Raw genomic sequence first — 15,591 nt, 5'->3', positions numbered from 1 at the left:
GACTTGCTTTGTAGACCAGGATGGCCTCAAACTCAGAGATTGACCAGCCTCTGCCTCCCTGTGTGCTGGGGTTACAGGCATGAGCCATCATGCCCGGCTTTTCATGTTACATGGATTTTTGGGGGGGGGGAGCGGAACAGAAGCATAACAAAATGTCACTGTATAGCTATCCTTACATTCCATCCTCCTGACTTAGTCTCAGGGTTGAGTGTTAGGATTACAGCTGTGACACCACCCTCATCAAGTTGAATTTTAGATAGGATGGATTTTACTCTTCCAGAATATAGAGCTGTGAGGCTGTGAGTACTAGGTTATATATAAATGATTAAATATTCATAAACCAGGCTTCAAAGGCAGAGTTTATGTATTGGAAGTTCACATATGAAAGTTCTCTTTTGTTTCTAAATGTTTGTGTTCCTTTTCTCATTTTTAAATCCTATAGATATTATTTAAGAAAGTATTAAAAGGAGAAGTAACCCCTGATCATCTTATAAGAATGAGTCCAGAAGAACTAGCTTCTAAAGAGTTAGCCGCATGGAGACGAAGGGAGAACAGACATGTAAGTTCAGCTTGGCTATCAAATTATTTTTTAACGCTGGGGACAAACTATACTAAGATCAGTTAATACAGAGTGCAATTAAAACAGGCTTTTTATTCTCTTAATGCATATTTTCTACTCCTACCCCTCTTTTCTGTCCTTTCTCCTCCCTTCTCTTCTGGCTGGGGTCAAGTGATCTTACTTCAGCATTCTAAGTTGCTGAGAATACTGGCATATGCCACTTAACTTTTCTTTTTAAGATTAGTTTTTTTATGCATGAATGTTTTGCCTTTAGGTATGTATTTCATGTACATGCAATGTCAAAGGAGGGTATAGGATTTTGTGTTTCTCTTGATCTGTTGAAACACAAGGACCAAAGCAACTTGAGGAGTAAAGGGTTTGCTAGATTTACATATCTTGAGTCATAGTCCACTGAAGGAAGCCAAGACAGGAACTCAAACAGGACGGGAACCTGGAGGCAGGAGCTGATGCAGAGGCCATGGAGGGGCGCTGCTTACTGGCTTACTCTTTTTGGCTTGCTCAGCCTGCTTTCTTAGAACCCAGGACCACTAGCCTATGGGGTCTGCTCACATTGTGTCCGTACAATGGGCTGAGCCCTCTCCCATCGATCACTAATTAAGAAAATGCCCTGCAAGCTTGTCTGTTTTTAGCCTGATGTTGTGGAACCATTTTCTCAATTGGGATTTCCTCTCCTCTCAGATGACTGTAGTGTGTGCCAAGTTGATATAAAAATAACCAGTATAGCTTCAGGTCCTAGAAAACTGGAGTTAAAACCTTCATGTGAGCCTTCCTGGAGGTTCTGGAAACTGAACGCAGGTCTTCTGCAGGAACAACAAGTCCTCTTAACCTCTGAGCCTCTCAGCTGCTGCTTCCTAAATTCTTACTCTACTTGATTTCTTAACAAAATCATTTTATTAGCTCGTTTTGTGTATATGATGATGGAGACAAGTTTGTGAACAAATCTCTCCTGCCTTTGCACTCGTTCTAGGGGTCAGACTCAGGGTTCCAGGTAAAGCCTTTACCACTGAACAATCTCACTGGTTCTACCTGACTTTTTAAATGAATGTTTTACAACTAATGAGATGAGTGGGCAGACCTTTACAGTCCCTACTCCTCCTTGCTCTATTACACACACACACACACACACACACACACACATCCACATGTGTGCATGCCTTGTATTCTTGTTATACTTGCTAACTCTTTTGTTTGTTTTGTTTTTTTCATAATTTTTTTTGTTTAGTTTTGTTTTTTTGTTTTTCAAAACAGGGTTTCTCTGTTGGCTGTCCTGGACTCGCTTTGTAGACCAGGCTGGCCTGGAACTCACAGTGATCCACCTGCCTCTGCCTCCCGAGTGCTGGGATTGAAGGCATGTGCCACCACACCCTGCTTATATTTGCTAACTTTCATATGTTGTTGCTGAGTTTCTTTCTGGTAGCTGTTAATTACCAGTGTTTCTAAGCAGGCCCAGGAGGTAGTAGTAGGAGTGACCTGGTTGGGTCTTGTATGTTTGTTTTGTTTTTCTAGTCATTGAATAAGCTCATAACAGAGAAATGCACTGTATCTTCAGATGAGGAATATGAGTTAAGTTAGTCTTGGTTCCTTGTGGCGCTTGCGGATTTCGAGTATAAATATGATGTTTCCCTACTCAGAATGTTGCCTTTCATTTGCCTCCTTTCAGAATGCTGATGTGAACCTCTCATAGCTAAGACATAGTTGAATTTACTTATCAAAACTTAACAATGTCTATTTTGTGTTTTATATGAGAGACAAGCTACAAATTAATTATAATTCATTAAGTAATTACTCATTAATTAAAGTAAATACTTGAAATATTTTCTTAAAATATTTTCTGTTAGACCATAGAGATGATTGAAAAGGAGCAAAGAGAAGTGGAAAGACGACCAATCACAAAAATAACTCACAAAGGTGAGATAGAAATTGAAAGTGATGCCCCGATGAAAGAACAGGAAGCAGCCATGGAGACTCAGGTAAAGGACAGATGGGTCATGCTTTGTAGCTCAGAACATGAAGATGGAGAAAAGCTTTCCTTGTGTTCTTAAAACAAAACATTATTTTAAAATAGCATGTCTTTGAGTTGCCTATTTTACTGGCTCAGTTGGTATGAGCTTATTTTTCTCAGAGTGTTGATTGCCTGCATTATAGGAAGGTTTCTGTTAAAGACTTGTTAGAACCCTGAGGGCATTTGATACAGTAATTCCTCTGTGAGTAGTAAATAGTGTAATTTGAGAACTGTTGCAACTTTTCTTTAATTAGATTCAGATTTGTTTTCTCTTGTATAATAGAAGAATGAGAAATAAGTAGACCAAGGTGGAGACAATCTATTCCAATATTCTTTGGTTTTAAATACCAGTGAAAAAAATAACTTGAAGTTTCATTAAAAGCTTTGAAGAATGAGTTGTTTGGAGTTTTTGCTCTTACTAACAAATGCTAATTATAAAAAGCAACTGTATGACTATAATGGCTTCACTTTGAAAAATATGTTTATGAAATAACAAGTTGATTTTTAAAATTGATGCCAGATTTTATTGACTAAAACTTGTTTTTATTTTCACTTATGTTAGGAACCTTCAGCCAGTAAGACATTGGAGAAGCAAGAAGGTTCTGAGAAACAAAAAGAAGAGGCTGACGCCGCCTCTACAGACACCACTAGTCAACACAGACAGCATCTTTTTGACTTGAACTGCAAAATATGCATAGGTTGGGAACTTGGCTTGCTATCAAATGGCAGTACTGTTTAAGGGGTATTTCTGTACTTGTGTTTGTAGCAGGATAGAGTTTAATTTCCCACTTTGGATGGTGTAACACCTGCCCATTTCTGTTTTTTGAGAGTAGATATCCATTTTACAAATGCAAAAGCAGACACTGCCTTGCTTTTCCGTGTGCACAGGAATGTAAACTTAACACTGGCACATGGGAACATTTGTTAAAGACTACTAGACTTGCCTGTTTTCAGAATGTTTGAGGTTTTGTTTGTTTTTTTGTCTTCCCTTTTGGATACTATAGTCCCAAATTAGCGTTATTTTCTAACCATGACAATGTTCCTGTTTAATGACTTAACATTGGATTATGCATTTACAGTTAGAAACAGGTAGGATACAAATTTGTTTTTACTGGTTTGAGCTGTCAGTATTCAGGGAAAAAAATTCATCAGGGAGTCAGATTTACTTTAGGTTCTTACTTTAGTTTGTTAACATTCTCTTTTGTTGTTGTTTGGTTGGTTTGGGGTTTGTTTGTTTGGAAATTACTTTGTAGACCAGGCTGGCCTCATCCTTAGAGTGATCTGCCTGCCTCTGTCTCTCCAGTACTGGGTTTAAAGGCGTGCACCACACCTTGCCTGGTCAGTGTGTTAACATTCCTTTTCCTTATTTTTCACATTAATAAGTGAAATCAAATACCATCAACTTCTCACATACTCTTGCCATTTTCTACTTAAACATTGGTAATAATTATAAAATGGTCAACAGGGGGCGGAGGTGTTAAGTTAGTACGGGTAGTGTACCCTCTGCAATATGCTGGAATTGCACTTCAGTTAGCTTAGTCTCTGAAAGAGGGTTGGCACTGGTAAATTCCTTGTTGGTTCTTAGAATAGGTTTAACAGCTTGCTATGAGAAAACATTAGAGGCATATATTACCCCAGAAAATGTTTACTCAATAATTGAACCAGGGAAACTAAATCACTTTAGAAAGTAAAAATGAATGAAAAATTTACAATTGTAGGTAACAAGTTTATTTTGGTGTCTCCTGGCTTCAGGTCGAATGGCACCACCTGTAGAGGATCTTTCTCCAAAAAATGTGAAAGTTGTTGTTGGAGGAGCCCGTAAACATTCAGACAACGAAGCAGAAAGCATCGCAGATGCATTGTCTTCAACTACAAATATTCTGGCTTCTGAGTTCTTTGAGGAAGAGAAACAAGAGTCTCCAAAGTCAGCATTCTCTCCTGCACCACGGTAGGCTTCCTCTCTGTCATTATTCTGTAGAAATCATTGCTTAATTACAAAAGTACAGACCAGAAAAGTGACATTTCTTGGGGACTTTTGAGAAAGTAACTGTATGTCTACTCCAGGCCAGTTGAGATAAGGCTCTAAGGGTTAATTTATTTTGGATGGATTTTAGATTTAAGAATATGAAGTATTGACTTTCAAACCCTAATTATGGGCTGGAGAAATGGCTCAGCATTCAAGAACACCAGCTATTCTTCCAGAGGACATGGTGTTATTCCCAACATCCACAATGCAGCTCGTAACCATCTGTAACTCTAGTTCCAAAGGGTCTGATACCTTCCTCTGGCTTCCGTGAACATGTACATGGTACACAGGCAAAACTCCATACCCATAAAATGAAAGCAAGTAAATCTTTATAAACAAATCAGACACAAATTATTTAAATATTTGTAGGGGATGTAGCCCTTGCTATATGTACGCATGCACATTTTTGAACCTCACTCTACCTCAGGCCAGTTCAAAGGATGTCTTTGTAAATCATGATTGTGTGGTTGTGCTTATAAATTTATAAATTGAAAATGCAGACTTTTTATTGATTGATAGCTTTTCTTTTTGTCAGCATTTATTTTTAGTCTTTTTGACATAAAATACTTTTAATGTGACTAGAAAATGGACTCATTCCTGAGTATTTTATTATAGTTGTGTGTGTGTGTGTGTGTGTGTGTGTGTGTGTGTGTGTGTGTGTACACTACAGCACTCATGCAAAGAAGGGTAAAGGACAACTTTGTGGAGTGTGTTCTCTCTGCACCTTTATGTGGTCTCAAGGCCCTCCAGCTTGGTGCCAGGTATCTACCCCACTAGGCCATCTGGCTGGTGTAGTTGCTAACTTTAGTGTCCTTTTTTAGTCCAGAGATGCCTGGAACTGTGGAAGTTGAGTCAACCTTCCTGGCTCGACTGAACTTCATTTGGAAAGGTTTTATCAATATGCCATCTGTGGCAAAATTTGTTACCAAAGCCTACCCTGTGTCTGGATCCCCTGAGTACTTGACAGAGGTACTGTGAACTTTTCTGTCTTTTATTGTTTGGGTTTGCGGGGGTTTCTGAAAACAATAGGTGGGGAGATATAAGGTTAATAATAATTAAAAATACATATTTTCAGCGCATTTATTACATAAAATATGGTTGCAGTTATTTTACCAGTATGGCCTAATAATGTTTATTATTTAGGCCTATAATTATTATTACAGCAGTATTTTCCAACCCACTAGCAATCAATCAAGACACAGACACCTGTTATATTTTTAAATAGCCTTAGTTAACCTGGGGCAGGGCAGATATTAATCCCCTAAACTACCTCCCAGAGTGGGGGGTATCCTATACCTGCCCTGATCCTATGCCATCTGCTTCTAGTAATTTCTATCAAGATACCTTTGGTCCATAATCCCAAATACTTGCTAGTTATCATCATCTGGGCCAAATCTCCAGCCACGCCGGCCGTGTGCTTCTCCTCCACCTAACCCATGGTTCAGCCTCCTTCCTCCTCTCCTTCCTGTCTCTTCTCCTCCTCTCAAGATTTCTCTCTGTCTCCCAAAGCCCGGGAACCTTAGCCACGCTATCCCCATTTGCCCTGCCAGATGTGATGGCTTTTTATTGGTCAAACAGGTTAGGCTCTTAGGCAAGGCACAGGTGGGGCACAGAGACAGCAAGCAATAATTAGCATCAGACCAACCTCTAACAAAATACTGACAAATTTGTACAAATTTCACCTATGAAAAAGGTATTTTAATTGTTAAAGAAATGGCACTTCTACAGTGTTCATGTTTTAGGACCCTAATACCTGTCTGTCATGTCAGTGCTTACACTGGGAAGTAAAGCTTACAGCTAATTGCCAGTCTCAGAAGACTACTGACCACTCAACAGAAAGGAACTGTTAAATAATAGAAAATAAACAGCAGTAAGGTAATACTGTGGCTAGTGATCGAGTTTGACATTTAAACAACTATGTCAAAGGAGACAAAACCACAAGATGTGAATTGTACACATTATTTTTGGTTTGTTACATTAGCTTTTTAATTTATTTTTAGTTTTTTGATCATTAAGACAAATGTCACTTAAATAATTCATTTTAGATTTCAAAAAGCCTAAGCCATATGTTCATTCTCTCTAATGTTAAGGTGAGCTTTCTTTTGATTAGGCTGAAGTTTTCCTGACTCAGCCTCCCTCATCCTTTTCTCCCTGTGTTCCTCAGTGTCCTGCCCAGGGGCTATGTGTGCACTCGAGGCCTTCTGACATCGAGCTACAGCCATGGCCCTTTACATTGCCATTGCTTTAGTTACTACTCAGTCCTACCATTACACAATTTACTTGACCAATAATAGAAGGATGTGAGTAATTAAATGGGCCAGTAATGGTCTTTACTCAAAGAATTAAAACTCTTTAGAATTTTTTAGTTTTTCTTTAGATCATTTTGAAGCTAGTTCTTCTTTTACATGGATAATTAGGACCTGGACTCTCAGACCCTTTAACTTTGAATAGAGGTATTTTTTTTCTCAGTGCCATTGTTTTAATGTGGTTACTTTCCTGAACTACACCTCTGCTTTTTAGTTTAGTTTTATTGGGACTAAAAATACCAAATATTGAAAACAACTCAAATACAAATAGCCAAAACACCAAGAATGTAACATTTATATAATTCCTGATTGTGTCATGGTTCTTCTTGCTATAGGGAGTTTATTGTATATATGTATAGTATTATAAATGTACATGTGAAAAATAAAAAAAAATGTTTAAAAAAACAACTAATGAGTTAAATTAACGTAGTTCTACTTTTATGACTTCTATAAGTCTTTATAGAAAAAAGCAATATATTTAATATAAATGTAAATATACATATCCATCAATATACATGTAGTACATGTGTCTCTGTATGTAGTGAGGCCTTTAAAAAATAGTGTGTCTTGTTATAGAGTTAACTTTCTCTTTGCAAAAAATATACTTTAAAGTCAACTATTAATAATAATTAAGAATTCCTTCAAATATAAAAGTTTAAAAAAAACCAAACAACCCAAAAAGCAGCAGGCTTAGTGGCCCACACCATTTGTCCCAGCACATGGGAGGCAAAGGCAGGAGGATCTCTGTTAGTTCAAGGCTAGCCTGGTTTACATAATGAGTTCAGGACAGCTAGAGCCACATCATGAGACCCTATTTCAAAAAAACAAAAGAAAAACAAAGTAATGCCTCTGCCCACTACCACAGACAAGCACTGAGGAGCAGAGAGCCAACTCTGAGTCTTTTAATGTCTTCCTGAATTAGTCTTAGTCTTCTTGTGCTTATCTATGCTGACCTGGTGTGACCTTAGAGTTTTGTTCTTAGTGTATAAATTCTGTTTATATTTGTGTCCAACATTGCCCTCCTTAGTAACTATACTTTCAGTATTATTTACTTGAAGTTAGTGTTTAAGAAAGCTCAGTTGCTCTCTCTACTGTGTCTTGTTTTCTGACACAGTTTGCTTACTCTGTGCTTCAGGGACTGATTGAACCCTGAGTCTTACATATACTGAGCATATGCTCCATTGCCATGTTCTCAGTCTCAGCCCTGTTTCTTGCTTTTATTATTACTTGAATCGTTCTCAAAGGTAAACATGTATGAGTCGTGGATCTTATAATGAAGATATTCTATATTTTTGATCACTTTTTTTTTTTTTAAACCATAGGATCTACCAGATAGTATTCAAGTAGGTGGCAGGATATCACCTCAGACAGTTTGGGATTATGTGGAAAAAATAAAAGCATCAGGGACCAAGGTGAGTAAAATTTTAACAGTGCTAATATGTGAAATGTTTAAAGAGTCAAACTACTTAGAGGCTAATTGTAGCCCAGGTCCCAGCAAGAGGTCCCAGTGAGAGACTCTGTTTCTTAGAACAATGTGAATACCTTGTTAGAAATGACACTTTAGTTGACCTGTGGATTCCACATGTGAATGGACAGACTGTAGTAAAGCTCAAAGCAATGCTGCATTCCCTTTGACTCTCTGTCTTCTGGTGTGTGGCCTCTGTAGTTTCTGTCAACACTGTGGAAGGACCCATTAGAGGACATACGAGATTTACCTGTTGTAGTCAGGGCACAGCCAAGCTCTACTCTGAGTCCAGTGGTTCCAAAACTGCAGAGGCCTGTTCTCTTTTCCCAGTTAGGATGCTTCCAGGCTTAGGGCTCTGGTCTTTTAGGATCATTTGGGAGACAAGCTGCTTCTTGTCACTTTATTGTTTCCAAGAGTGCTTGCCTTCATCAGGTAAAAATATTCAGAACTCACTTACCAGCAAGAGATGGGGATAAGTGAGGGCTGTTTGTCAAGTAGTTTTTTGTTTGTTTGTTTGTTTGTTTGTTTGTTTTTTAGGGAAAACCCCAGAAATTGCAGTCTTTTCTTTGCTTGAGTTGTAATTGGCATTTACTAGAGTATCTTAGGAAAAGGGGCCTTCTGTGACATAGCTGGGTAGTAATCTGGGGCGCTATTACTTCAGTGTGCGTAGAACATAGAAGTTCTATCCCTGGAAATCAGGAATTATTGTGTAGATACCAAAGGACTTGGATTTCAACATTGTCTTTGCCACCGAAAATTTGTTTAACCTTGAACAATTTCCTTGTGTCCAAATGCCTCTTTTCCTCCCTTGCCTCCCTACCTTGCCTGGACTAAGCAAGTGTTCTACTGACATGAGCTATTTCCATAGACAGTTTCAGTCACGAGACATCACCTCAAATTGCCCAGCCTCACTTAGAAGTCACTGTGCAGCCAGGGCAGGCATTAAACTTGGGATCCTTGTGCTTCCGAGCTTTTCAGGTGGCTGGGCTTACAGGTGTGGGCGTATGCCACTCCCCTGGCAGATCTCAGTTTGTTCTAGAAAGCCTTCAAATAGTACAAAATCCTCATTAAACTAGGGAAAGTCTTTTTGTAGAAGTTGTTTACTTTTACTATTCTAGTTTCTATGTCAGTTAGGAACTACTTATTTGGTAAGCATTATAAAACCCCAAATTAGATTAATACAAATTAATAAACCGTATTTAAAAAACCAAGCTACATTTTAGGTTACTATTTTAAGCAGTTGTTTGTTCTTTCTTGAATAGGAAATCTGTGTGGTTCGCTTTACACCAGTAACTGAAGAAGATCAAATCTCTTACACTTTGCTGTTTGCGTACTTCAGTAGCAGAAAGCGCTATGGCGTAGCTGCTAACAACATGAAGCAGGTTAAAGACATGTACCTTATTCCCTTGGGTGCTGCAGATAAAATTCCACACCCTCTTGTGCCTTTTGATGGACCTGGTAGGTATATGTTTTGGTAATAGAATAAGATTGAAATAAAGTGGGAGGGGTAGGTCCAAAGTGAAAGGAATGGTTGCTTTCTGTCTTAGGATCCAGACTGTTAGAGACAAGCTAGCCACCATTAAATAGCTTGTAGGGAAGTGCTTGTAAACTGTACCCTTTTATGAAATGATTGAAAAAGACCATTTGCTTATGACCGTCACGTTTACTTGTTTTCTCCAGGCCTTGAGCTGCACAGGCCTAATCTGCTGTTGGGCCTGATTATTCGTCAGAAGCTGAAGCGCCAGCATAGTGCCAGTGCCGGTCCCAGCCACACATCTGAGGCTCCTGAGAGCGCCCCAATAGCCTTGCCGCCTGACAAAAGGGGGAAAGTGGAGTCATCTGCAGAGGAAGCAGCAGAGGACGAGAGTGACTTTTTCAATTCCTTTACAACTGTGCTACACAAGCAGAGAAACAAGCTCCCACAGCCTCTTCAGGATGATCTGCCAACAGCAGCCGAACCTCAAATGGAAGTCACCAAGCAGGAGCCACCAAAACCCTTAAGGTTCCTTCCTGGGGTCTTAATTGGCTGGGAAAATCAACCTTCTACTCTGGAGTTAGCAAATAAACCTCTTCCTGTGGATGACATACTCCAAAGCCTTTTGGGTACCACTGGTCAAGTTTATGAGCAGGCTCAGCCAGGTGTAGAACAAAGCACTCTTAAAGAAATTCCTTTTATAAATGATCATGCCAACCCAAAAGTAGAGAAAATGAATAAAGTTGAGGTGACTGAAGGTGAAGCCAAGGAGATAAAAGTTAAAGAAGAAAGTATTTCAGAGTCTACAGGGAAAAATTCAGGAGGAGAAGAAACTTGTTTGGGGGGATCCTCTTCCATTTCTCCAGGGCCTTTGGCGAGCCTTAGTCTGAGAGGGAAACCACCAGATGTTTCCACAGAAGCATTCTTAACAAATTTATCAATTCCATCAAAACAAGAGGAAACAGCGGAAAACAAAGAGAAGACATTAAAAAGACAGCTGCTGCAGGATCAAGAGAATAGTTTGCAGGATAATCGGACCTCAAGCAATTCTCCATGCAGGCCTAGCACAGGAAAGGGAAACACAGATGGTAATGGGAGTTGCAGTGACAGTCTTGTTGCTCACACAAGAGCCCCACAGTTCATCAACCTGAAAAGGGATCCTAGGCAAGCAGCAGGACGAAGCCAGCAGACAGCTTCAGACAGCCAGGATGCAGAGAGCAGCCGACATGGAGAAAAGCACGCTCTGCCTGGTCCGTCGCACAGCAGAGAGCTCTTAGCAGACCCAGTGGGTGGGGAGGGAAAGCAGCCTTCTGTAGAGAAGAGCTCATGTGTTGAGCACAATGAGGATTCAGAAGGTGTGCAGAACTCAGCCTCCATAGAAAGCTTAAACTCTTCACAAACAGAACAAGCCAGTCCCCTACAGGAAGATATTTTAACACAAAATATTGAAATGGTCCACCAGTTTAGAAGAGGATCAGTTACAACATCATCTCATTTTGAAGTGGGAAATACATGCCAACCAGAATTTCCTTCTAAAAGCATCAACTTTACCTCCAGGAGTACCAGCCCCAGAGCAAGTGCAAACTTCTCTCCTATGAGGCCACAGCAGCCCACCCTCCAGCACCTCAAGTCTAGTCCTCCTGCATTCCCATTCCCCGGACCTCCAAACTTGCCTCCCCAAAGTGTATTTGGATTCCCACCACATTTGCCACCTCCGTTACTTCCCCCTCCAGGTTTTAGCTTCCCTCAAAATCCCATGGTTCCTTGGCCACCTGTTCATCTCCCAGGCCAACCACAACGTATGATGGGGCCCCTTTCACAAGCATCAAGGTACATGGGTCCACAAAATTTTTATCAGGTGAAAGATATTCGGAGACCAGAAAGGCGCCATAGTGATCCATGGGGTAGGCAAGATCAGCAACCAGATAGGCCATTTAATAGGGGGAAGGGGGACCGTCAGAGATTTTACAGCGATTCGCACCACTTGAAAAGAGAGCGTCATGACAAGGAATGGGAGCAAGAATCCGAGAGGCACAGACACAGAGACAGGAAAAGCAAAGAGGAAGGACATAAAGATAAGGAGAGACCACGGTTATCACACAGTGATCGAGCAACAGACGGGAAAGCAGGCAGAGATAGTAAGAACACAGACAAGAAGCTGGACAGACCTAAAGGGGAAGACCATGAAAAGGAGAAAGACCGAGAGAAGAGTAAGCACAGAGAAGGGGAGAAGGACCGAGAGAGGCACCACACCGACAGAGCGAAAAGCAAAAGGTGAAACTTGCAGCGGCTTCAACATCATATTAAAAAAACTGTTACATGCTGTGTATCTTTTTAAGATTGCCTGGTAGGACTGTGCCATCTTTTAAAAACCCTCACTCTTGGTGGTTTGCCAAGGAGTAAACTGTGCTGTTGCGGAGGGCTCTGTCTGCACCAGTGCCCACCATCTCTTCTATACACCCCTGTCCTACCTACAGGAATTTAATATTTTTGAAAGTTTTACAATGCTGTATATTCAAAGATTTGTTTTGTTAATATGCAATAAAGGCTTAGAAATTTTAGTTTTATTCCTTAATTGGTAAATATGTTTAACTATGGAATATATTTACTGCCTCTAGTGAATGTCCTTTATATAATGACTAATTTGAAAGTAATCCGTGCTCTGTACATTTGTTTTCAATTGCACTGTTTTTAAAGAAAATGTAGAGGAGCAACAAAAAAGCCAAGCGACTCCATAATCAGACCAGACTAACTATTTAGTGGGGCAGTTTTTGACTATGAGTCAAAAGCCCAAGGAGTCCATTTATTGCTTTAAGCCACACTCATTGGAGGCATTTCTTACCATGTACTGCAGTCTGTGGTAGGCCATATTCCTTTCCTTTCTGGCTCTTCAAAAACTTGAATACTTAAGCTTGTACATGATCTTGTGTTTTGCTATCCTTTTTACTGTAAAATGTAAATATTTTAAGGGATATTTTGATTCTAAATATGATAAAAAGAATTTCTCACCTATGTTGTGTGTGTGATTTGAGATTCAGTAGTAAAAGAAGTTCTTCAAAGCTTCTTTTCCTTGAGACATTACTCTTCTACTCAGCCAAGAATATGTAGGCATAATGTCAGACAGACATTACCTAAGCGAGGAATGATGGCTTTGAATCTTAGATGAATCGCTTCTAAAGAGGCTAGTGTTAGGATTCTCAGCAGGGAGCTTTGCAGTTACTCACTTAGTTGCTATTATGTTTCTGAAAACTTACATATGATCAGACTTTGTAATACGGACTTGGTAATCATTGTAAAAGTGCAGAACTTTTAAGTGAAATGGATTTTGAGAAAAAAAAATTTTTTTTAAACGATTTGTAGGGCAACTGTAAAATTGAATATGCCAGTTTGACTTGAAATAGAAAATACACTGTTGTTCTTGCAGATCTAAACTTTTCTACACCCAGAAATACATCCTGTGCTGATGTTTCAGACATAAAGCAGTAGCTGCCCGCCGGTGTTAACACGAGACCCAGATCGAGAGCGTCAGTGTTCTTATCTACTTGTGCCCATGAAGAAGTCCAGTAACTGCACAAAGTTAAGGAAATTGTTTCTAAAGGAGCATTACCAGGTTTTTGAAACTGAATTAATCTTGCTATTCTCACTAGAGATAATAGCAGTCAAAACATTTTGTCTGAATTGCAAGGATTACAATATACATTTTTTCATCTTTGCCTCTGAAATTGATCATCATCATGAAAGTTCTAAAATGAAGGGTTTTCATTTAAATAAAGTATTTTTAACTTTGGTCTACTTTTATTATGGAAGTTAACTTGCTAGGGAAAAGGAAGTCCGTCCACACAAGCCTGATCCTAAGGCTAATCATGGTTTACATGAATGTGAAGAAATGGCTGCTTATTTCACCTATGTCAGTCTGTTTACTTATTTATGTGGTTTGTGGGTTGGCCTGACACCTGAATTGTTTTCTAAGGTACAAGTGAAAAATATGGGCTGTTGAATTGACAGATAGCTGCAATGAGTCCTTGAAAGCCAAGTATTGAGCATTCATGGTTCATGTGAACTTTGACTGGCCGTGATAGGTGAATGGTTGACTTAGAGCTTAGGAATCTAGAATTGGGAAATTGCCCAAGTTTAGAGGTTAAATCGATGTAGTCAGAGCTGAAGTCCCAGTTAAGCTCTGCTTTCCTCCACAGTCATATGTGTTTTAGTAGGTGTGCTCTGAAAATTGAGAGTGAGAAGGAAGCACTTTGGTTCTGTTAGAGTATTCCCACAAGCACTTGGAATTCTCACCAGATTCCATTCCTCAGCCATAATCAGTTGAAAACCAGGAATAGCCACCACCGCACTAGAGCAGTGTCCATTTCCTCACCTTTTCTACATTCAAGAGCCACTCCCTTTTTCTCAGGTTCCTAGTCACCGCCTGCAATAAGGCTGGAGAGGAGAGGCCCAGTTTTTTTTTTTTAAACTTTTATTTTTTTATTCATTCATATTAATCTCAATAGTTATACCATCCCTTGTATCCTTCCATTCCTCCCTCCCTCCTGCTCTCCTCCTATTCCCCTCCCCTATGACTGTGACTGAGGGGGAACTTCTCCCCCTGTATATGCTCATAGAGTATCAAGTCTCTTCTTGGTAGAGGCCGAATTTTGTTACCATTTCCGACCTCCTCTTCTGGTGCCCTCACACTTGAAGGCGTGTGTGATTCCATTTGCCACATGGATCCAAGATAGCATTGCTATCTGAAAGTCAGCTGAACGGCTGTCATCTGTGACCTCATTTCTCTGGTGTGTAACCTGACATTCACAGGCATTTCAAGGATTAAGATGTAGATAGAGGTCTTTGTGGTTTGGGAGCCATTCTGTCTGGGCTTATAAATTGTCAAGCAGTTGAATTGTTAGCCTTCTGGAAACACAGATGAAGGTCATTGTAGATACCAACAATATAGAAGAAAGTGATGTTGAGTTCTTGTGCTTTCAAGGCATGCTCACACAGTACCTTTTAACATCACATGTAGCAAAAGCAGAAATGTTCTTAGTTTGTCATACGAAGTGTACCATTTTAAAGGGACAGTGCTTTCACCAAGCCATTTACTGGGGCATCTCTGGGAAGCATTAAGTTCTTCACTGCTTGTGTATTCTTCATGGTGCTAGGAATCATTATGTAGTGTCACGGGCATTTCCCAAGCTGCCAGAGCTTGCTTTATGGTGTCGGGGAGGGACCTTTGAGTGTGAGTCTGCAGCTGTGAGGAGTTTGTTGAGATCACCAAAAAGCTACGTGGTGAGCCCCCCCCCCCCTTTTTTTTTCTCTCCTCTTCATTGCTGTGGATTGAACTCAGGGCCTTGTCCTGTCTAGTCTAGTCTAGTCTAGTCTAGTCAAGGACTCTTATCATTGAACTACATTGCTAGCCCTCCCTAGTCATTTTTTTTCTTATTTTAGTAATAGTCCATTTATTTATTAATGTAGTTGTTGTGTGAGGCTGTAGCTCAGTTGGGTTTTGTTCTTGTTTTTAACCCAGTATGCACAGTCCATAGTACCACATAAATTAAGCAAGGGATTTGTCCTTGTATTGATAGTAGTTTTGGAGTGGAAGCAGCTACATACTGATTTCTAGGCCAGCTTAAAAAAAAAAATGGCAGAAAAGGTAGCATGCACATTAAGTTTACTAAGGAATTTTATACAGTGTATTATATCCATCCACCACTACCTCCCTTCCCATGTCCTCAGAGTAGGATGACTTC

General features: G+C 39.8%; 1 protein-coding gene across 8 annotated transcripts in view; it reads left to right on the top strand.

The window, feature by feature from the left end:
• Positions 1–14,191, top strand: part of Phf3 (PHD finger protein 3) — a 75,086-nt gene extending 60,895 nt beyond the window's left edge. For 4 of the 8 annotated variants that reach the window (XM_051153010.1, XM_051153006.1, XM_051153007.1 and 1 more), the window contains 8 exons: positions 443–559; positions 2,419–2,550; positions 3,145–3,280; positions 4,335–4,530; positions 5,430–5,577; positions 8,237–8,326; positions 9,642–9,837; positions 10,060–14,189. In XM_051153010.1, coding sequence (XP_051008967.1) covers positions 443–559; positions 2,419–2,550; positions 3,145–3,280; positions 4,335–4,530; positions 5,430–5,577; positions 8,237–8,326; positions 9,642–9,837; positions 10,060–12,131 — 3,087 coding nt within the window. In that variant the 3' untranslated portion in view covers positions 12,132–14,189. Of the gene's footprint in view, positions 1–442; positions 560–2,418; positions 2,551–3,144; positions 3,281–4,334; positions 4,531–5,429; positions 5,578–8,236; positions 8,327–9,641; positions 9,838–10,059 lie in introns of all 8 variants that reach the window. The other 4 variants (XM_051153004.1, XM_051153003.1, XM_051153008.1 and 1 more) reach the window with 3 other exon arrangements.
• Positions 14,192–15,591: the final 1,400 nt, after the last annotated feature.

This window comes from Acomys russatus, chromosome 11 (assembly GCF_903995435.1).
Source record: "Acomys russatus chromosome 11, mAcoRus1.1, whole genome shotgun sequence".
Classification (NCBI taxonomy): domain Eukaryota; kingdom Metazoa; phylum Chordata; class Mammalia; order Rodentia; family Muridae; genus Acomys; species Acomys russatus.
This window is presented reverse-complemented; position numbering and strand designations above follow the sequence as displayed.